The sequence below is a fragment of the Aethina tumida genome, chromosome 4 (assembly GCF_024364675.1).
Source record: "Aethina tumida isolate Nest 87 chromosome 4, icAetTumi1.1, whole genome shotgun sequence".
Classification (NCBI taxonomy): domain Eukaryota; kingdom Metazoa; phylum Arthropoda; class Insecta; order Coleoptera; family Nitidulidae; genus Aethina; species Aethina tumida.
The window spans coordinates 13556032-13577873 of record NC_065438.1 but is presented as its reverse complement, the minus strand read 5'-3'; the positions used below and the strand labels follow the sequence as shown (position 1 = coordinate 13577873).

At 26.8% G+C, this 21842-nt stretch overlaps 5 protein-coding genes across 5 annotated transcripts; 2 read left to right on the top strand and 3 right to left on the bottom strand.

Moving 5' to 3' along the window:
• Window positions 1–1924: 1924 nt before the first annotated feature.
• LOC109595995 (circadian clock-controlled protein daywake) lies at window positions 1925–6860 on the bottom strand. The gene is made up of 5 exons (XM_020011445.2): window positions 6663–6860; window positions 3209–3449; window positions 2747–2880; window positions 2543–2692; window positions 1925–2482 (listed from the first exon to the last, which is right to left on the bottom strand). The coding sequence occupies exons 1-5, from the start codon at window positions 6751–6753 to the stop codon at window positions 2328–2330; spliced, it is 771 nt and encodes a 256-aa protein (XP_019867004.1). The 5' UTR covers window positions 6754–6860; the 3' UTR covers window positions 1925–2327.
• Window positions 6861–9333: 2473 nt separating this feature from the next.
• LOC109595980 (uncharacterized) lies at window positions 9334–18156 on the bottom strand. Its single transcript, XM_049966412.1, has 9 exons — window positions 17978–18156; window positions 17248–17494; window positions 17062–17195; window positions 16854–17006; window positions 11380–11532; window positions 10300–10392; window positions 10093–10240; window positions 9752–10035; window positions 9334–9693 (listed from the first exon to the last, which is right to left on the bottom strand). Exons 1-9 carry the CDS (start codon window positions 18045–18047, stop codon window positions 9467–9469), a joined length of 1509 nt encoding a protein of 502 aa, XP_049822369.1. The 5' UTR covers window positions 18048–18156; the 3' UTR covers window positions 9334–9466.
• On the top strand, window positions 14055–15164 carry LOC109595998 (protein takeout). Its single transcript, XM_020011449.2, has 5 exons — window positions 14055–14182; window positions 14240–14480; window positions 14540–14673; window positions 14727–14876; window positions 14930–15164. Exons 1-5 carry the CDS (start codon window positions 14107–14109, stop codon window positions 15079–15081), a joined length of 753 nt encoding a protein of 250 aa, XP_019867008.1. The 5' UTR covers window positions 14055–14106; the 3' UTR covers window positions 15082–15164.
• On the top strand, window positions 15597–16653 carry LOC109596004 (uncharacterized). The gene is made up of 3 exons (XM_020011455.2): window positions 15597–15765; window positions 15875–16240; window positions 16306–16653. The coding sequence occupies exons 1-3, from the start codon at window positions 15687–15689 to the stop codon at window positions 16602–16604; spliced, it is 744 nt and encodes a 247-aa protein (XP_019867014.2). The 5' UTR covers window positions 15597–15686; the 3' UTR covers window positions 16605–16653.
• A 722-nt stretch (window positions 18157–18878) lies between the features above and the next one.
• On the bottom strand, window positions 18879–20896 carry LOC109595996 (uncharacterized). The gene is made up of 5 exons (XM_020011446.2): window positions 20740–20896; window positions 19536–19782; window positions 19345–19478; window positions 19142–19294; window positions 18879–19085 (listed from the first exon to the last, which is right to left on the bottom strand). Exons 1-5 carry the CDS (start codon window positions 20801–20803, stop codon window positions 18925–18927), a joined length of 759 nt encoding a protein of 252 aa, XP_019867005.1. The 5' UTR covers window positions 20804–20896; the 3' UTR covers window positions 18879–18924.
• Window positions 20897–21842: the final 946 nt, after the last annotated feature.

Here is a 21842-nt window from a genome sequence, read left to right as displayed (position 1 = left end):
TTTTGCTCATAAGGAGTAAGAAAATCATATAATTTCAGAATATTTTTTTTTGTTTATCTTTTATGGAAAATTAATTTCAATTAGAATTAAATCTATTTTAGATTTTATACACAAATGTTCATTTTGAGTTATTTTTATCCATAAGGAATAAGAAAATTAAAGAATTCCACAATATTTTTTCCTTGAATATATATTATTTTTCAAATTGATTTCAACTAGACTTTTACCTACTCTAAATTTTACACCTAAGGTTCATTTTTATCTATAAAGAGAAAGAAAAATCAAAGAATTCTGTAATATTTTGACAATTAGTTTCAACTAAACGTTAATTTATTTTAAATTATACAAATAAAAATTTATTTTTAAGAATTTGTGTCTACAAGGAATAAAAAAAGTATGGAATTCCTTCACTAGATCCTAAGCTATTGTAGATTTCATTTTTAAGAATTTTTGTCTATAACGAGTAAGGAAATCATAAAACTTCAGAATAATTTTTCTTTCGTTACCTATTTTAGATAATTAATTTCAACTAGACTTTAACCTATTCGAAATCCTATACATAAATATTTAATTTAAGTTATTTTTATCTCTAAAATAGATAGTAAAAGGAGTAGTAACGAAAATAAATTAATTTTACTTTATTTTTTCTTTGGTTACTATTTTTGGACTATTAGATTCAACTAAACCATAATTTATTCTGTATTATATAAATAAAAGTTTATTTTTAAGAATTTTTGTCTATAGGGGGTAAATAAATAATGAGTAAGAAAATTAAAGAATTCCATCATAAGAGTTTTTGTCATTTTAAAAAAATTCTGAATTCCACAATAATTTTTTGGAAATTTCGTATCAAGTAGACTTTAACCTATTCTAGATTTTATAAATAAATATTTAATTTCTCTGTAAGGAGTTTATATATCCATTTGGAAAAAGATGTTACATTTTAAAACAAATATTATATAGTTATAATTTTAAAGTAAAACTGATTCAAAAGTATTAAAATCAATTACTTAAAATTACGTATTGTATGTTCGTATTTATCAAATATACAAGTTCTAGAATATAAGCAATATTTTTGGACATTTGTATTTATAGTAAAAATCGTTATTAAAACATGTAATTATAGGTTTATCGTAGTAGACCTATAATTACAATTTACTTCTAAATATAGCATCTTTAAAACTATAAAACTGTTGACTACTTCGTCTTTTTTTAGAGGGTCTATAGGTCATATTTTGTAATTCCCTCTAAATTGTCATCTGCATCGTTAATTACTTATTTTATTTACACAAAATTTTAAAATGCGTGTTAAAATTTGATAATTAGACCGAACATACTTTACGATAAAATTCAATATTTACATTTCGAGCTATCAACGGGTCACGCTTGTTCGACCCCAAAAATCGCTGTTATTTTAAAATTAACCTAGTTATATAAACAATCCTGTCAATATATTGATTTACTAAGTGCTATAGTGTAATGGTGGACACTTTTTTTGGTAAAAGAGTGTCAACGACCTAAATTAATCTGATATTATGATGGGATTTAATAATAATAAAAAATTTTGGAAGAATGAGTAAACAAGAATAAATGCTATAATCAAAAATAAATAAATCACATTTTCACTTAGTGTAAACAAATTTAATTTATTACATCAAGATTCATAGAAATAACAAGATGATGGCAGTTTAAAAAAAAGCTTTCTAAAAACATTTTTTATCGTAATTGAACACTTGTAGTCTCAAATGTATTTTGATGTAAATTAAGAGAAGTAATATCACCAAAACTACATATTTGTATGCGATTTATCAAGAGGTCAGTAAAATAAAACAAATTTAATAAGTCTCGCCTCATTAACACTTTGTGGCGTAAAACTGTCCAACAATAAAATTAATCAGAATCGTGCATGAAAATAAAAGACAAATTTAAAAATTAATTAAATATTTATTAAAACTAAATATTACAACATTTAAATACAGGTTTGTACAAAAATATGAAGACAGTGCATATAATAATAAATTAAATAAACGGATCAATAAAACCTTTAAAACCGAATAAATAATTTTTCAATGCTAATGGCAATTTCCTATATTTTTGTAGAGATCACATTCACGTCATAATTAGAAAGGAATGCTTTGACAACTTATTTATCTTATAGAACACAATCATTTTGTCATTAATTATTGATTGGAAATATAGATATTGAATCAAATTGTGATTGACCCGTTTATAAAATTCAAATTTCAATTTTCTCAGTGAAATCTGAAGATCACAAGTTGCCTTCCTTTAGTTTTGGCAGTATAAACTAGCTATATGTGCTTCAGCGCCTAAGCACCTAGCAACCAGATTTGCAGCGGTATCTTCAGGAAGGCGCTGTTCAGGAATCCCTTGAAATGTTTGGCTATTGCCGTTGTGGCCGCCGGTTTCATTTCTTTAATGATTTCTTCCGAATTGTTGTTCAAGAACTGATTCATTGCTTCACCTAAATCATATTTGTTCATTTTATATGAAGACTTGGAAGATATTAGTTGTGATATATTACCTATAACGTTGCCGTGATTGATTATGTCTCTGATTCTGAATCTGCTTTTAGTCAGACGGAAGTCAACCAACATTTTTTCAATCCTCATGTACCTGACGTTGTCGATTTTGACTTCTTTGCCGAAAATCCTTGCAGCAGCATCCACATCCACTTATAAAGAGACACAGTTAGTTTTTGCTGTTTGTTACAAACATGTGTACTTACAAAATATTGCCCAGAAATCACCCTTTGATCTAACTGGGAACAGCAACACGTTTCCGCTTACTTCATACTTTCCTCTGATCTCAATTCTTGGAAGTTTGATTCCTAAGTCTAACACATAGTTATCTACATCAGCTCTGAAACATTAAAGAACATTATTACCTTCTTAATTGTTAATTGTGTGTAAATAAAAAAAAAATGTAGAATTTCTTAACTCTGAGCAAGCACGAGATGAAACACATTAAAATTTAAATACCAAATGGCTCCAGGTGAGGCATTGTATGCAAAATGTTATATAAATTGACAATTTCTCTAGTTGCATAACTTGATATTTACATGCACTTAAAATTTGCGCCTATGAGTTTAAAATTCATTGATTCTTCAGTAAATATTTGTCCGCCATTTTGGTAGTAAGTAAGTTCTTGAATTTTTAAGCAACAAAAATAAACAAAACAAGGCCCTTACTTAATAGTATTTACACTGTAGTTACTGGCACCGGTGGCTGTGACATTGTTGAAAGAGGCCCGTACTCTAAAAGCTCCTTGACCATTTTCCATGACGATCCTCTCAATTTTGAATGGATCTATGCTGGGCACATCAATGTCCTTCAGTCCGTTTATTAAGTATGGCCTAAGGTGGTTGAACGTCCCGACCAAACACTTGTTTATGTTCGGGTCTGTTTTGTTGCATGGTAAAATGTATTCAGCTGAAAAAAATGTGAAATATGTAGTCTTGAAGGCTGCATTTCATGTTAGTTACCATTTGTATGCAGGAAGAAGCAAATGTGTCGCAATAAAATGCATTATCTTGCGTTAAATTAGAAGGCTACCGCAACCACTGAATTGTTATTACAGTTTACGTATAAATTTATATTTATATTGAATAAAGCAAAGGATTTTTTGTAATTAAGCCGTTTACAATGGGATTATGTAAGTTTAAGTAAACAGACATTTTTGTGAAACTAATTAACTTTCATCTCCCAACCTAAATCAGCAAATTGCATTTTAATGCGGTTGTTGCATCCGATCAGATATTGTTTGATGCACTTGTTGCAACATGTGGAAAAATTGCGAAACAACGTAATTAATTTTTAATACATGGGTATGTTTACAAAATAGGAAATGCGTAAAACGCGATTCATTGTATTAAAATTCTAAAAGCATCATTAAACAAAAATGCACCAATTTTTAATACAATTATTTATAATGAGGCAGAATTACCACAGAGAATCATAATCATAATTGTCAAAAACAATTCAAGCCGTCAAATAAACAATACGAGTTTCTCAAAAGTAGGTCAGTGTGTATAAACTTCTTTACAAGAACTAGTTAAGAAGAGTTATATAATGTGGCAGTCGGTACGAGGAATGATAGTGAAAGTATTACGCAGCTTGTAGATGAAATGTTTTCTTAGCCATATTTACGAAAATATGACTTAACTTTATTGAAGATAAAATCTCTTAAGGGGTCAGGTTATCTTGGAGGTATTCCGTTGCGGTTTAAATTTAAATTAGTTGTTATTTTATTAATATTAATTAGTAAATAATAATTAAATAATTAATAACCATTTTAAATCGTCTCAATTTTAGATTAAAATATAGAACAAAAGTTAGATTCGCTGAAATTGGGTTAGGTTACGTCAGATTACATTAGGCTTTTTAGGTTAGTTTAGGTTTAATATTAATAACTAGAAAGTGATAATTAAAAAAATAATGAATTTAATTAATGTCTCATTTTTAAGTTAAAATGAACAACAAAATACTACATTTTTTCTATATATAAATTTGCCTTTAGTTAGAGTTAATAAGGTAAAGTTAGGTTAGGTGAGCTTTGAAGTATTCCTTTAGGACTTAAATTTAAAGGCAATTAATCAATTAGATTTAGTTATTTTATTAATACTAATAATAAGGAAATAATAATTAAAATATTACTAAGAATTTTAAATTAATGTCTCATTTTTAGGTTAAAATACGGAACAAAATACTATATTTTACTAAGTTAGGTTAGATGAAATTGGGTTAAGTTACGTCAGATTACATTAGGCTTAGTTAGGTTACTTTAAGTTCGGTATTAATAGTTAGTAGGTGATAAATAAAAAATTAATACAGATTTTAAATTAATATGTTTCATTTTTTAGGTTAAAATGAAGGAGAAAATACTACATTTTTTCTGTACATAAATTTAATAGGGTTAAGTTAGGTTAGATTAGATTTGAAGTATTTTTTTGGGACTTTAGAGGCAATTAATCCATTTGTTTTTGTTATTTTAATAATAAGTATAATAATAAATGAGTTAAGTTAGATTAGTTGAAATTGGGTTAGGTTAAGTCAGATTACATTAAGCTTAACTAGGTTAGTTTAAGTTTAATGTTAATAATTGGTACGTGATAATTAAAGAAATAAAAAGAAAAATACTATATCTTTATTATAGGGATCTTTAATTATAGGGTTAAGTTAGATTTGTAAGCGATAATAAGGATTTTAAATTAATGTGTCTCATTTTTAGGTTAAAATGAACAAAATACTATATTTTTTCTGTACATAAATTTGTCTTTATTTACGCTTAAAAGGTTAAGTTAGGTTGGTTTAGGTTTAATATTAATAATTAGTAAGTAATAAAAAGAAATTTAAATTAATTTCTCATTTTTCATTTTTCTCTAGTTTAAAATGAAGAACATACTTTTTCCGTATATAAATTTATCTTTATTTAGGGTTAATAGGTTTAAGTTAGGTTAGATGAGATTGAGTTAGGTTAGGCCAGATTGCATTAGTCTAAATTAGATTGATTTAGGATAGGGCAGTTTAGAAATAAATTAAATTAAAAAACATATTAAATAAAAACGGGAAATGGCAATAGTTTAAATATTTTTTATATTTCGTAAGAGTATTTTTTAAAGTTGATACACAAAAACTGATCCTTTGCGAAACAACTTTCTTCGCATTATAATGTTGGTAACGCAATCATCTTTATTGGACATTAATTTTAATATAATCTAGAAATAGACATTAAATTTCGTTGTACAGAAGACATAAATTTAACCAAAAAATATTTGCAAGTTTTCAGCGCAATAAGCACCTCGTAAAAAATCCACGGAAATTACTTAACCAATCCGTTATGTCATTGAGGCCGTTACATGCCCACAAGCTAAAGTAGTTTCGATAGCAAGTTACATTTAAACATTTTGAGCTCATGCAATTAGATTAAATAACGAAACGTGGTGCATTATTACATTTAATAAACATCCAAAGCTGTTTGGTAATGTCCGTACAATGCTTATGTAATTTAATTACTTGAATGACGAATCCACTGCAAAATTTTGCAACAACAACCTTAATAATTTTACAAAAGTTTATCAAAATTAAATAGGTCATATTTTTTTTAAGAAATTAAAATTTTGTGAGGAGATGAGTAAATCTTCTAATCATCATTTCCTCTTCACTGCACAGATTTAAAGATAAAAAATATCCAATTTTGCGGAAGTTTTTTACAAGGCTAATGCACTATTTACACGCATCCGTTAAAAAAGAAATTGCCTGAATTCACTTTCTTCGGTCCAACTAATAATGCTGACATTGACCCAGAGAAGGTTACCTTTGTTGCTTATGTAAATCAATTAGTAGGTTAGACGCGTAGCTTTCGTATTTTGTAACAGAAATGTGCGTTTTCCATTTTATTAAGTAAATTAAACACAGACGATTGTCTAAGATCGAAACAGTCTTCGGTCTTCTCTTCTGGGTTACGTAATTGATGCTTTGGAGACAGGAATTCGACTTATGAAATTGGTTTCCTCTTTGCGGAATTTAGAAAAACTACCAGATTATTTAATTTAAACGTAACACTATATTTAACTTATTATTTACTGGTGAAATAATTTATGATAATATTCTTGATTTTAGAAGAAAATTGGTAAAATTACTCACGTGTTTCAAAAATTTTGGTGGTGTTCTTTGGGGTCTCTTCCGCCAACACAATTTTCATCAAACAAAATGCCACAATAAAAAATTTCTCCATTTTTACAACTAAATGTCACGGGTGTTTATCACAAAGGTATTTCTTCTGCACTGCTTCGTCGTCAAGTATCGTTCAAGGAAGCTGCCAAACATAAAAGTCCAATTGGTTTTTACTTGTTGCGTATAATCTTGTGTGAAATACAGAGAAAGCATGTTACTTTTGGTTTATATGGGGGGCTAGGATGGGGAGAAGGGGCACGTTTCGTACGCACGCAGGACATTTCGTTTATTTGTTTGGGGGGATTCGTTCAGATCTTGAACATTGAATGAGTCACATGTTCTAGACAATTTTGAAATTTGTTGTCATTAAGCGGAGACACAATGGCTAAAATAATGTATGTTTTGTGGTGTCATAATTCAGATACTAGTAAAAATATCTTTAAAATGTCACATAAAATGAATACTGATTTTTTTTAAATAATATTAAATCTTTTCACAAATATTATAAAAATTAAGTATTCTTCATTTAAAAAAAGATGTGGTTAGACAAGCCTTAAATAAGTGGGACTAGAAAATTATGTGAAATAGTAGATTTTTGTGGTTTTTCAAGCAAAAATATATTTTTTTTATTGTGAACAAAAATCCAAATTTTACAGATATTTTTAAATCTTAAAAAATATAAAAGTTATTATTTTTTTGATTTAACATTAACATTCAATAACATTCCATAAAAGATTTTATGTTCTTATAAGATGGTTGAAGGAAATATAGAATTGTGTTCAAATGGGCAATGGGCACTTTGGCAATAAAAATAAATTTCGTTCTTTAACTGAGATAATTTAACTATATGATAATATAATAAATAAAATAAATACAATGTTTACTATTTTTTTAATTTGTAATTTAACAATAAGTATCTTTGTTACAATTCTGTAAAAATTAAAAATATTTTTGTGTGGGGCTGAAAAATTATGTGAATTTGTTTTTTTTTTCTAAAAATGGTATTTTTATTATGAACAAAAATTTATATCTACATATTTAAACTTTACTAATTAACACTATATTAAATATAATGGATTAACAGTAAATATTATTTTTAGAAAGATTTATATTTGAATTAAATAATTCACATAAGTATTATTATTATTAATTAAGTAACTATAGAAAATTATGAAAAATTAGATAGATAGATTTACGTAGTCTTCATTGAAAAATATAATTTTTTATTATGAAAAAAAAAAAATCAAAATCTAATTATTATTATTAACAATATATATCAATTATGATACAAATTATGATATATGTTTTTTGTAAATTAGTATCTTAACAATGTTCTTTGAAGAACTTAAAATTTAAAGAAATATAAATTTTCAAATATTAGTTAATTTTTTTATTACTTTAGTACCAGTCAAAAAATATTATGTTACTTACATTAATAAAGGACATTCAAATAAGTATTAATTCTTTATAAATTAATTTCTAATGATTTTTTTTGCATTGACACTAATTGATTTCCTCAATTACACCACTTAAATACTGCGTATTTATTTAAATCTTTTATAGTTATGAAATATTCATTCACTCATTGAAAATTACTGTCTTGTACTCAAATAACCAACAAATAGTTTCAAGGCGATTTAAATTTTATAAATTATATTTACCAACTAATATACATATTTATTAAGAATACTAAGTTTATAAAAAATAGGAAATAATTTTTTTACTGAAATAGTGTTACAAAATATTATGTTTTGTCAAATACATTCCTTCGTTTTGTTATTGTAGGTATGGAATTACCTAATTTGAAATACCTTAAACAAGATAAAATATGTTAAACAACTTTTGGCCTAAATTTTGAAATAAGATTATATAATTATATTCCCGTTAAACATATCTACAATATTATATTTGTAGAAGTACGCACATCCTGCTAAATTCAATGTAATAATACTATAAAACAAATAATACATTGTGCTTTACATAATGAAAATTCATTGTACAATATTTTCTCAATGACTATGATATAATTGCAAAAAAAGCTAGATAATTAAAGTTCGATTAAGTGAAACCGTTAAATTAGATTAATTTTCAGCTTCTATAACCCTATATGTAATAGTTTTATATAAATTGTTACAAATCAGTGGATAATTTATCATGACTTCAAGTCTTCAAATAATGCGCAAGATGCATTGTTAGAAAATACATTTGAAGAGAATTAATTTTCAATTTCTGTAATCCGATTACTTAATACTCATAGTTTCTTTAATGTTTATATACGTTATTTATGTATAATTAATTGAATATGTTTAATTTTTGTTTTTTACAAAACTATTTTTGTTTTCATATACATTACATTTATTATAAAAAAATATTTGTTTTTATATATTTTTGATGGAAAATAATATATAAATTAATAATGAAAATGTGAATATTCAAAATTTGAATATCAGATAAAACAATCCTCCTACATAGGCAACCCAGATTACACTGAATAAATATTGTAAAATTGTTACATTGTTGAAAAAAATTAAAAGTATATTTGAATCATATTAAAAATGTTTGCCGTTATTAATTTTAAATATTTTTATCTAATTTTAATTTAAAAATTGTTTCTTAAACTAGACAAAATAAAATAAAACGCTGTAAATAATTTGATATTTATTTATAAACAAACTTCTTAGTTACTAATAACACAAATTTTTTATCAAAAACATAAAAACTAATTTGTCATGTGCTCAACAAAATAAATATTATAACTGATGTTATGTCAGTTATCATTTATTTGCAGCTGTTACAGCTTCAGTCTTGTTATTCGAATTCTGTTCTTCTAAATATTTTTCATATTCTTTGTCAGACAATAACCACAAGTCTGTGGGAATTTTAGTGAAAATGTTGTTCATTAGATCTTTGAAGATTTTTGCCAAACTTTCACCAATGGATTCTTCCAGTTCATCTATAATTTCCACGGCGTTTTGGTTAATGAAGTTGTTGACAGTTTGTCCTAAAAATTAAAATTTTGTCATAATTATTGTTTTTATTAATTTATTTACTTCGTTTACCAAGAATTTTGTTTCCATTAAACAAATTTTGGAAGTTGACTCTCATACGACCCACTTTAAATTTGACTGTCATGTCGATTAATTCTAAAACTTCCCGGTTCTCTTTAGTTACGAATTTAAAGTCTGTCGTAACTTTCGTTTTAATTTCTGAGAGTTTAATTTCGCAATCGCCATGGCCCAACAGGGGTAACACCAAAATGTTTCCTTTTAGGTTGTACTGAGATTTTATGTCTAATAATGGAAGGTTGAGTCCGAAGTTCCAATACTTTTTCTCCTCATTAAAACTAAAATAATTCGATAAAACATATAAATGCTTTTTGCATGATTATATAAGACGTTACTCGCTGTAGGTTGGCGTGGAATTGGACGGTCCAACCACAATCATGTCATAAAGACTTCCTGCTAGAGTTATAGCTCCGGATCCTTTACTGATTGACACTCTGTCCAAAGGAAGTGGCTCGAATTGGTCTACCTTAATTTCAGGAATACCTAAAACGTCAAAAAACCAATTAGATTCGTGTTATTAAAAGTAGGAATCATCAACTCACCAACGGCTAAATACGGAAACATATTCCCGAAGAGTTCGTTGACACAGGAACTTATTTCAGGGTCGCTCCTTCTGCAGGCTTTCAGCCACGGGGCTAAAATAAATTGACAAAAATTGTAAAAATCTGCCTAATTATTCCAGTTTCAACAAAATAAATTAGAAATTGGTCACAACTCCATTGATATTAATTTAATCAATTGATGTTGAAAGGGAAAGGTTCATAAAAAGTAGAAATCGTCGGCGTGCAGTACTCAAAATGTGCAACCGTTGTTGCTTCATTGAAGAAGAACAAGTCGCCTCCACTTAAGCGAACAGGATCGGGTTATGAGCGAAATGTTTCCATGCAGTAACAACGTTCGACACATATTTCGTTACCAAAACAAACATCGCGGGCAATGCAATTTCACGTTGCGCAATCGTCCACTAGTTAGATAATGTTGAATAACTTTTAGCATTTTTGTTGTACTTTCCTTTTTCTAGCACACTGACACATTTCGCGTATCGTTTCTTCTCAAATCACAATTAATTCTTACATAATTCGGATAATCATAAATATTCCGAGTTGCTTTGTTAATATTGGATTATTTGTGCAGTCGAGGGTGTTATTTATGATGATTATATGCATCTATAATGGAAATTCGATGAATTATTGCTTAATAATGAATATTCTGAGTGGACATAATCAACTTTTTTACATATTAATTGACGAATACATAAAATAATAAAATATTTCCAAATATGTAGATCTAGTATATAAAAAAATGGATACATATAGGAATTTAAATAATTAAGATTTAAGGAAATTTTTTACATAACCAGAAAACTTTCAAAGAATTATTATAGTATTAATTTTTATATATATTTTTATATGTTGTTAATGAATGGATTAAACTTACCTATAATTATAATAACGAAATAAAAATATTATTTAAAAATATTGATTTATTATTTAAAGGTTTACCTTTTTTATTCAATTAAAATGAACACACTTTAAATTTCTATTTATACGTATTTAAATTATTTACATATTTTTTAAATAAAATTAATCATTGAAGGTATAAAAAAATAAATAAAAACTTACGTCTGTATGTTAAAAGTGGGGCATCCCGAACTTTATATCCATTTACATCTTGATAAATTGCCACAAAAACGAAACAAACGATAATTCGAATATGTTGCATTTTTTTTCTTCTGTCTTGTCTCACCGAGGTGCAACGTTCTCGCGCGAATTCATCTGAATTAGTAATGCAAAATAAAAATAAATTCAAATTTCGTTTCTTCCCCTAACCGCACAAAAGTGAGTAGAGGTTGGGAAGGAGCACAAGCGATTGTGGGATTTGTGTTGGCGGTATTTTCGGTCGATTGTTGCTGAAATCTTGGCCTGGTGAAAGTTCTGGTTAATTTTTCATTTCTCTGCTATCATAACATTGTTATTACGGTTAATATATTGAATCGTCTCAGAACAAGTCGGACAGCCAAAAAGTAAACTTTACTTTGTATATTTCATTTTATATTTTCTTGTTACTGAAACAAAGTATTTTAAAAGGTAATTAAAGTAAAAAAAGTATTATTGTGTCAGTGTGAGGTTATTTGAGTACAGAATAATTAGAAAAAGTTTCATGATTGATCCCAAAAAAATAATTTTTTATCATGACCACTGATTAAATATTTTATTTATTTAGTTCAAAATCTATTTATATTTTTTATTTCTTTCTTTTCTCAAAAAATAAATTTTACAAAATTATTTATTTTTATAATAATTAAAATATTATTAATAAGATGTAATAATTGGAAAACAATTGTATTTAAAAAAATAATATATAAAAATCATTTAGTACTACTTTGTGTTTACTGCAATTGGCAAAAACTGGTATTATTCAACAACAAAGTTTAATTTTAATGTATTAACTATGTGTGTACTTTCTAAATACATAATAAATACAAAAGAATTTGCAAACTGCACATAAAACCAAAGAATTTAATGCCTTATTACAAAATATGCCTTTTTATTTTAGTAACACGAAAATTTGTTTTATCATTAGCACTTTCTCCTCATAAAGTAATCAAGACTGACGATGGTAACGAGTGAAGTAACAGATGAACTTTATGAAAGTAATATATAATGATTTCTGCTTATAATTTGTACTAATTTATTCGATTCAACCTTATAATCAAAAAAATATAGAAGAATAAATAGATCAACAATAAATAAAACCAAGTAAATGAAAACAAGTATGATGCACAGTAAATAGAAACTGATGATGAACTTTATGAAAGTAATATATTATGATTTTTACTTATAATTTGTACTATTTTATTCGATTCAATCTTATAATCAATAAATATAGAAGAATAAATAGGCCAACAATAAATAAAACCAAGTAAATGAAAACAAGTATGATACACAGTAAATAGAAACTGATGATGAACTTTTTGAAAGTAATATATTATGATTTCTACTTATAATTTTTACTATTTCATTCGATTCAACCTTATAATAAAAAATATAGAAGAATAAATAGGCCAACAATAAATAAAACCGAATAAATGAAAACAAGTATGATGCACAGTAAATAGAAACTGATGATGAACTTTTTGAAAGTAATATATTATGATTTATACTTATAATTTTTACTATTTCGTACGATTCAAACTTCTAATCAAAAAAATATAGAAGAATAAATAGGCCAACAATAAATAAAACCAAGTAAATGAAAACAAGTATGATGCACAGTAAATAGAAACTGATGATGAACTTTTTGAAAGTAATATATTATGATTTCTACTTATAATTTTTACTATTTTATTCTATTCAGCCTTATAATAAAAAATATAGAAGAATAAATAGGCCAACAATAAATAAAACCAAGTAAATAAAAACAAGTATGATGCACAGCAAATAGGAACTGATGATGAACTTTTTGAAAGTAATATATCATGATTTCTACTTATAATTTTTACTATTTTATTCGATTCAGCCTTATAATAAAAAATATAGAAGAATAAATAGGTCAACAATAAATAAACCAAGTAAATGAAAACAAGTATGATGCACATTAAATAGAAACTGATGATGAACTTTTTGAAAGTAATATATTATGATTTCTACTTATAATTTTTACTATTTTATTCGATTCAGCCTTATAATAAAAAAATATAGAAGAATAAATAGGCCAACAATAAATAAAACCGAATAAATGAAAACAAGTATGATGCACAGTAAATAGAAACTGATGATGAACTTTATGAAAGTAATATATTATGATTTCTACTTATAATTTTTACTATTTCATATGATTCAATCTTATAATAAAAAAAATATAGAAGAATAAATAGGCCAACAATAAATAAAACCAAGTAAATGAAAACAAGTATGATGCACAGTAAATAGAAACTGGTGATGAACTCTATGAAAGTAATATATTATGATTTCTACTTATAATTTTTACTATTTTATTCGATTCAATCTTATAATCAAAAAATATAGAAGAATAAATAGGCCAACAATAAATAAAACCAAGTAAATGAAAACAAGTATGATGCACAGTAAATAGAAACTGATGATGAACTTTTTGAAAGTAATATATTATGATTTCTACTTATAATTTTTACTATTTCATACGATTCAACCTTATAATCAAAAAAATATAGAAGAATAAATAGGCCAACAATAAATAAAACCAAGTAAATGAAAACTGATGACTACAGCTAAATGATAAAACAATAATAAATAACTCAGCAATAAATTATAAGTACTGCAGTTTTTCGAATTACTTTAGTTTAGTATAGTTTAAGCTTAGGTCTAAGGATGGGTATTCATAAGTTACTTTTAATTACCTTGGTGTGTGTGTTCCTAAATTTAGTTGAGGCAAAACCGAAACTGCGTAAGTTCATCATGTCACTAACGGGACCTACTTATTAAATTTTTTGGTAAATTTCAGCCACGTTTATGAAAGTATGTCACCGTTCGGATCCGAATTTGAAAGACTGCATCAAACAGTCGGTGGAGCAGCTGAGGCCTCTTTTGGCGAAGGGTATTCCGGAGTTTGACATTCCCAGTTGTGAACCACTATGGATCCCCGAAGTCTCCATCGATCAAGGAACGGGATCCGTTGCCCTTCAGTCCAACTACAAGGACATCAAAGTCTACGGACCCTCCAAGTTTGTGATCAAGTTTGTCAAGTAAGTCGATGATCACCTTACGGTAAGTTTGAAAATTATTTGACCCGATTTTTGTTTAGAATTGATGTGGACAAGAACAAGATGAAGATCAAGATTTGGCTGCCACGACTCGAAATCAACAGCAACTACACGATGGAAGGTAGAATTTTGATGATGCCAATCCAAGGAACTGGAACAACCACAGGAAATTACAGTGAGTTGCTCAAATCGCATTAAATTACGTAATAATTTAATTGAACATTTCAGCCGACATTGACGCGACAGTCTTGATGCAAGGAGAAAGAGTGAAGAAAGGCGAAGAAACCTACTTCAACATCAAAGACTTCACCGTCGATTTCAATATTGGCAAAGCCGAAATTCAATTGAACAACTTGTTTAACGGTGACCAAGAATTAGGTATTGATTAATTTAAGTTGTCACGGCAATTGTTTACTGTTCCTTGTTTTTAGGGGAAGCCATGAACCTGTTTTTGAATGACAATTGGAACCACGTTGCAAATGAAATAAAACCTGTTCTAGAAGACACCATTGCGACACTTTTCAAGAAATTCGCCAACAAAATTTTCCACAAATATCCATTGGATCAGCTTTTGCCAGAATAATCCATCGTTTTAGGGATTATGATGATATATTTATTTGCGTTTACATGGGTCTGTTAATGAAGAATAAATTTTTTAATGATTGACATTTGTAGCTTTTTTATTTACCTCTTCATTAGAAAATGTTATCTATACATAGAAGTAATGAGTATTAGTCATAGGTAATTCGGAATGATTAAAATTTATATTCCTCTCAATATGCAAATCACAATTTTCTAGTGATATTTAAAAATGTGGGCAATGTTGAGAGCATAAAACTGGTTTCATTAATGGAAAAATTTTATTATTTTATATTTCTTAGAAATAAATGTGCAATAAATTGTTAATTTGTCGGATAAACATGCAATTAATAATATATAATAATATTTTTAAAAATGTTAATAAACCAAGTTGTATTTTAAAATAATTTTCGAGGAAACGAAGTTATATATTTATACTTCCAAAATATTTATGTGAAGATACAATAAGCAGATTGTGATGATTTTGTTTAAAAACCTACATATCCGTTAACTAAACACACAAATCAATTATGATCAATGAAAAAGCAATTTCTAATAAACGATGATTAGTTACGTGTTTGATTTCATCGACGAACAAGTGCATTAAAAATGAAAAGCAATCAAATAGTAAATATTTTGCTGAATGTGATTTTTGTCGTTGTGCAAATTACGTCGTCTAAAGAATTGCGTAAGTATAGACATTAATTGTTTAATTGACGTAAACATCTCCCACTTTGCATAAAATATTTTGTAACACTAAACAATTTTTTTTGTTACTACGCTTGTTTACAAATCAGCTTCTTGGATAAACAAATGCAGAGCCGACGATGAAAACATAGGAAAGTGCATCCAACAAAATGTGGAAGTGGTCCAGACGAGACTCCTGAATGGAGTTCCGGAGCTCCGGTTGCCTTCGTTCAATCCTTTGGAAATCCAGGAGGCGACCATACAAAATCCCGGAGATTTTAAAGGCCGATTCACCGACATCAAAATCTACTACGCCGATGAGTTCCTGATGCCGTTTTTGAAGGTAAATTTGCCTTCGAATCATGTGGAATTGAAACTGAAATTTCCTAGGATGCGCATCAACTCCACCTACCATTTTAGTGGGAAAGTTTTGGGACTTAACATTGTGGGGGAGGGGCCTTCAGACGGTAACTTCAGTGAGTATACAAAATATTTTAGTCTTGTTATTCAGACGAAGTAAATATTCATTTTATGATTTTAGCAAATATTGAAGGAACATTTGTACTAAATGGAACGAGGATTAAAAAAAATGGACAAGAATATATTAAATTTAACGACTTAGACATGGATTTAGATATTGGCAAACCGAAGTTCGAATTCGTGGACTTGTTCAAAAACAACAAGGAACTGACTGACAGAACCAACGAAGTAGTAAACGAAAACATCGAAAGTATAATTGAGGAACTGCATCCAGTGCTAAATGAAATTATTAAAAACGTAGTTTTGTCATTAATTTCTGGAGTGTTCGATAAGTACTCCTTTAATGAACTGTTTTCATAACATTAATTAATAATAAAACAACAAAAATATAAATAAAAATGTATTAAGTTGATAATGGGTATAATTTTTCAAATGGAACCCTATTAATAGACTTCAGGATCACATCTCTAAATAGGTTGGTCATAAGTTGCTCCACAGCAGGCTTCATCTCTTCCACAACAAGTTTAAATTCTCCTTTAGGGCAGCCTGCGTTGCTTTAGCTAAAAAAATAATTTAAGCACTAGATATTGATAAGGTCTTGAAAAATACCAAGCACTTCGTTGTCATTAAATAAACCATCCAATCCATAATCGGTTATTTCTCCAACTTTTATCCTTGTTTCCATATTTTCAATTTCCATGTGATGCTCCCCCTTCTTTGTCACCAATTTACTTTGTATATCTAGTGTCCCATCGGAGTTGGCTAGCAAAATTTCAACAACAATTATTTTAAAGGACTTAAATAGAACACACCATACTTATGTTGGAGAAAAATATTCCTTCTCCTTTGATGGGTACATTCAAGAACTTTCCATTTATTACGTAAGTACCTTTCAGATAAAGATGAGGTATTTTTACCTCACAATGGAATGTTAAGTTTTCGATGTCAAAACTACAAATTTAATTAACCAAAACTATAAAACCTTAAGTCATAATTTACTTACTCGTTTCTAATAAATTTATAACCATCCAACCCGTACAAGGAAACATTTTTGGCATAGGCTTGGTAGTTTGTGGTGTCTGTCCCTTGTTCCAATGAAATTTGCGGTATGATGAGCGGTGATATTGAAGGAATTCCCAATTCAGGAACACCTTTTTGCAGAAAAGGACGAACTGTTTCTGTAGCTTTTATTAGGCATTCCTCCATTTGTTGTCTTGATAGGTCGCTGTTGCATTTTGGAAAGTAACTAGCTGCAATAAAAATAAATATTGAGTAAAAGTAGAGTACTTGCAGTAATAAATAAAAAGCAATTTAAAATGCCACAAGTAACACACAGTTATCCTTGGTATAAATGCATCAATATATGTGCACAAGATGGCACGGTGTAAAAAAGGCAGTAAACCTTGCATTTGACACACTTACTTTCAGAACTTGACATAAATAATACCTAATTCATAAATAAATTAAAAGACTAATCTCTGTTTTAATTGAGGGAATAAACTTAATTGTAACAAGTGATGAATAAATTTACTATGATCAAAAATTGAAGTACATTATGTAAATTTTAATTAAAAAATATATTATTATAGATTTTGCATTAATTAAGTCGATGTTTACACACAATTTACTTAAACAACAATAAAATTATACCACCACTCCACTGAATATTTTTTGAAGATTAAAACAAGTATTAGAAATCTGCAAATTTTGTCAAAAATACACAAGTTACTCACGTAAATCCTTAACACAATAACTTTGTCCGATAAGAAGGATCAGGACGATACTGTCAAGTAACACGGCCATTTTTAAGTGCACGAATAAACTGTTTTGCGAAAACGTGTTTGTTTATATTACTCCCATTTTATGACATTGAATTAACCTAGTCACATCTTGTAAGTGCATATTCAAGTAAATATAATCGATAATTAGTTATTATATGTAAATTGTTTTATAATTAAATAATAAATAATTTTAGTATCTTTTTTTTATTTTTAAAGCTGTCATTCCATTTTATTACAGAGTATGTAATAAGAATATCATATTAAGTTACCCTTTTAACATCTGTTTTGCCTTTTTTGTCGAAATAATATTAAAGTAAGAATAGAAACAAAATAATAGGTTAAAAATAAATTATAATTAAGAATTAGTTCCACTAAAACAATCTTTTTAAAAATTTAAATTGTTAATTAATTAAATGGGTTTTGCAGTTTCATTTACATATTTTGCACATAATTAGTAAGTAATAAATACGTTTTTATTGAAATACTAAATTAGTATTTTATTTCTTAATAAAATTATAATGTGACCTGATATTTTATATATTTTTATAAATTTTAATAATTAAAAATATGTACTAAAATTTATAAAATTGTATTTTACTAAAATTTAACTTACATTTAGTAGAAGCCATTTATTAAAAAACAATATTTATCAATATAAAACAAAATAAATTAATTAGAAAAAATTAATGCATATTTCATTATAAAATAGTTCCAGTTTAATCAAGTTTCCAATACAGGTTGTTAAACAAACATCCAAAATACTAAGATTTGCGTCTTATATTTTTCGTGATAAAAATATATTTTGAATATTCTTAATCAATGTTAATTTTGAGTATTTAAGTAATAAAGAACCAATAATAATAATAATAACATATTTATTAACAATATAAATTTACAGCTTAGTTTTCTCTTGGAGGAAACAGAATATCATAGGGTATCGTATCCAATTTCTTAAAGTATACACTTTTAAACAAATCTGTTATTACTTGCTCAACTGCCGGCTTCATTGTTTGCACCAAGTCGTTGATGTTGTTTTGAAGTGTGTCTTTAACTGCCTTAGCTAAAAAATATGGCATAATTAAAAACATACAATTTAACAAAAATATTTACACTTACATAATACTTCGTTGTCTTTAAAAAGCCCCTCAATGCTGTGACTAGTAACTGGACCAATATCCAGTTTCAAATCGTATTGGTAATGCTTAAGATATTCGACACCATCTACTTTTTCCACTTTCGAATTGACATCTAATACAGCCTTAACGTGGCCTACAATTAATAATCAGTAAACGTGCTAAAAGTGGGTAATTTGAACTTACTGATGTTAAATTTGCACAGCCCTTCTCCTTCAATGGGTGCGGACAAGATTTTACCACTGATGACATAAAGTCCCTCAATATAGATCCCGGGTATGTCCACGACAGCAGCAGTTTTGTGTTGTTCAAAGTTGAAACTGAAACAGGAATCAACGTTTCATAATTACTTTTACAAAGTGGTTTACTGAACTTACTCTAGTTTTTGAAATTTGTAGTTTTCAAGTCCAAAAACTGCTACATTCTTAACGGACGCTTTATAAGTGGCAGAATCAGATCCCTGTTCCAGGTTAATTTCCGGTATTACCAAAGGATTGAGGGGAGGAAAATTTAATTTTCTTATTCCAGGTATGAGTATAGATTTAATTTTTTCAGTTGTCTCCAGCATACACTGGTCGATTTTGCTTTTGTCACCTTTTCTGCCACATACTGGGAAGTCCTTAGCTGCAATAACAAAATAAGAAGTTATAAATTACTCTATGTTGTAAAATCAAAATTTCTAAAATTTTCAACATATTTATTTAATACTAATTATATTAAATAATGAAATTATATAATCCTTTAATTTGGATACATAACATAATATAATAAATACTAAAAAAATATTTAAAATATATATTTTTAAGCAAATATATTACTATTATGTATCCTTAAATAATATAAAATTTACTTTAATAATTTAATATTCATAATACATATTACATATTTACAATGCATATTAATTTTGTTGTTAAATTTATTTATAAATTTAATAATATACGTACGTTTTTAAATCACTTTTTAGAAATATAGTCTGTAAATTTATTTAATAATTTTAAAATAATACAAATATTTGATTTGATTTGAATTATTCTTTTATACTGACATAAATAAGTACCAAAAAGAATATCTATAAAATATTTTCTTGTAAAATTGCATTAATATATATGATTTTATATAATTTGAATTATATTATATAGATAGAACAATTTAATAATTTAATAAATAATACATATTAATTTAGTTGGTAAATTTAATAAGATACGTGTATAAATTAATTATATTTTTTAAAATTGTTATAAATAAATAATATTAAAAGAACATTTTTTGGTAATATAATATTATTAATATTAAATAATAAATTAAATAAAATATTTTTTCTCAAATAAATATTTACAATAACAAATTATTAAATAATTCAAAATTTAATTTAATAATTTTATACAAATTTATAATGCATATTGATTTTATTGATAAAATTATTGGTAAATTTAATAATATACGTATGTATATAAATTATTTTTTTTAATATAAAATCTACAAATATATTTAATAATTTTAAAATAGAAGGAATTTTACTATTTTTAAATGATTTAATTATAATAATTAAGAAATAAAATAAAAAATTAATATTTTACTTACGTAAAACACTGGCAGTTGACGCCAATGACACAGCAACAAAACAAACAAAATAAAACAAATACATCGTGAGGATGCTGTCCAGCTGCACCAAGTATTTTTGCTAAATCCGTCCAAACTACTGTCCTTACGAATTGCGGTGTCACATTATATAGTCTCAGTCTGTTTTGATTCCACTATTTTATTAGTTTTTGTTTAATGAATAAACAAATTATATTTTTTACAACCTGTTGTTGATGACTTGATATAGGTATGGATCGACAAGCCGAATATGTCAAGTTTTTAATTTATGATTTCGAACAGGGAAGTGGACAAGATTTGTTAAAAGTTTAATTAATTAATCGTCGTATATTCACAGCACATTTGTAAAATATATTGTTTCCGTTAATTTGCGTCAAGCAAATTAACCCTGAGCGTCCGTGATTTAATTTGTTAAGACTGCATTAAGTTCAGAAGTTAGCTTTGGTACACACATTTATTTAATTTAGCTATCAACGTAAATTAATGACCAATTAATTTTAATTTTAATAAAAACAAAGATTTTTTTAAGTTATGAAAAGTGTTTATAACATATGATTTAACAAACTAATAAAGAATCTAGACATATCAAGGATGTTTTACTATTTTGAACTTTTACATTTTATATATAAAGTGGTATATTTTATACTTAATTAATTCTAAAAAGCTACTGTTTAAAAAGTGGGACTATTATTGTCTTTTTGTTTATTTCTAATAATTGAATTTGAAATATATAGGGGTCTTTCAAAAGTAAGTTTTAAGGAGACAATGGTTTAGTTTATATTAAGAAATATGAATGGAAAAAATTGACTTTTTTCAAACATTCAAACAGAAATATCTCAAAAATGGTCGTGTAATCAAAATTAACCTATTGTTAAAAAAATAAGAAAAGCTTAATACTTTTAAAAAATTATTGATGTTGTAGAAAAAAGGGTGTGAAAAAGATAAGACCTCTAGACTATACGTTAGGGTATCATTATGAAAGAAGTTTATTAGATTCAATTGTAGTTTAAAGATTATACATACTAAATTAAACACAATTGAACCAAAGTTTACAGAAATATGAAAAAAAAAATGAAATTTAAATT

Coding starts and splice junctions, on each gene's coding strand:
- LOC109595995 (XM_020011445.2), bottom strand. CDS start 6,753: ATGGAGAAATTTTTTATTGTGGCATTTTGTTTGATGAAAATTGTGTTG. Junction 2,693..2,746: donor TGATTTCTGGGCAATATTTT/GTAAGTACACAT, acceptor TCTCTTTATAAG/TGGATGTGGATGCTGCTGCA. Junction 2,483..2,542: donor CAATCACGGCAACGTTATAG/GTAATATATCAC, acceptor AATATGATTTAG/GTGAAGCAATGAATCAGTTC.
- LOC109595998 (XM_020011449.2), top strand. CDS start 14,107: ATGGGTATTCATAAGTTACTTTTAATTACCTTGGTGTGTGTGTTCCTA. Junction 14,481..14,539: donor TTTGTGATCAAGTTTGTCAA/GTAAGTCGATGA, acceptor ATTTTTGTTTAG/AATTGATGTGGACAAGAACA. Junction 14,877..14,929: donor TAACGGTGACCAAGAATTAG/GTATTGATTAAT, acceptor CCTTGTTTTTAG/GGGAAGCCATGAACCTGTTT.
- LOC109596004 (XM_020011455.2), top strand. CDS start 15,687: ATGAAAAGCAATCAAATAGTAAATATTTTGCTGAATGTGATTTTTGTC. Junction 15,766..15,874: donor TACGTCGTCTAAAGAATTGC/GTAAGTATAGAC, acceptor TTTACAAATCAG/CTTCTTGGATAAACAAATGC. Junction 16,241..16,305: donor GCCTTCAGACGGTAACTTCA/GTGAGTATACAA, acceptor TTATGATTTTAG/CAAATATTGAAGGAACATTT.
- LOC109595980 (XM_049966412.1), bottom strand. CDS start 18,047: ATGGCCGTGTTACTTGACAGTATCGTCCTGATCCTTCTTATCGGACAA. Junction 10,036..10,092: donor TCCACGCCAACCTACAGCGA/GTAACGTCTTAT, acceptor GAATTATTTTAG/TTTTAATGAGGAGAAAAAGT. Junction 9,694..9,751: donor TAATGGAAACAAAATTCTTG/GTAAACGAAGTA, acceptor TTTAATTTTTAG/GACAAACTGTCAACAACTTC.
- LOC109595996 (XM_020011446.2), bottom strand. CDS start 20,803: ATGTATTTGTTTTATTTTGTTTGTTTTGTTGCTGTGTCATTGGCGTCA. Junction 19,479..19,535: donor TACAAATTTCAAAAACTAGA/GTAAGTTCAGTA, acceptor TTCCTGTTTCAG/TTTCAACTTTGAACAACACA. Junction 19,086..19,141: donor TAAAGACAACGAAGTATTAT/GTAAGTGTAAAT, acceptor CATATTTTTTAG/CTAAGGCAGTTAAAGACACA.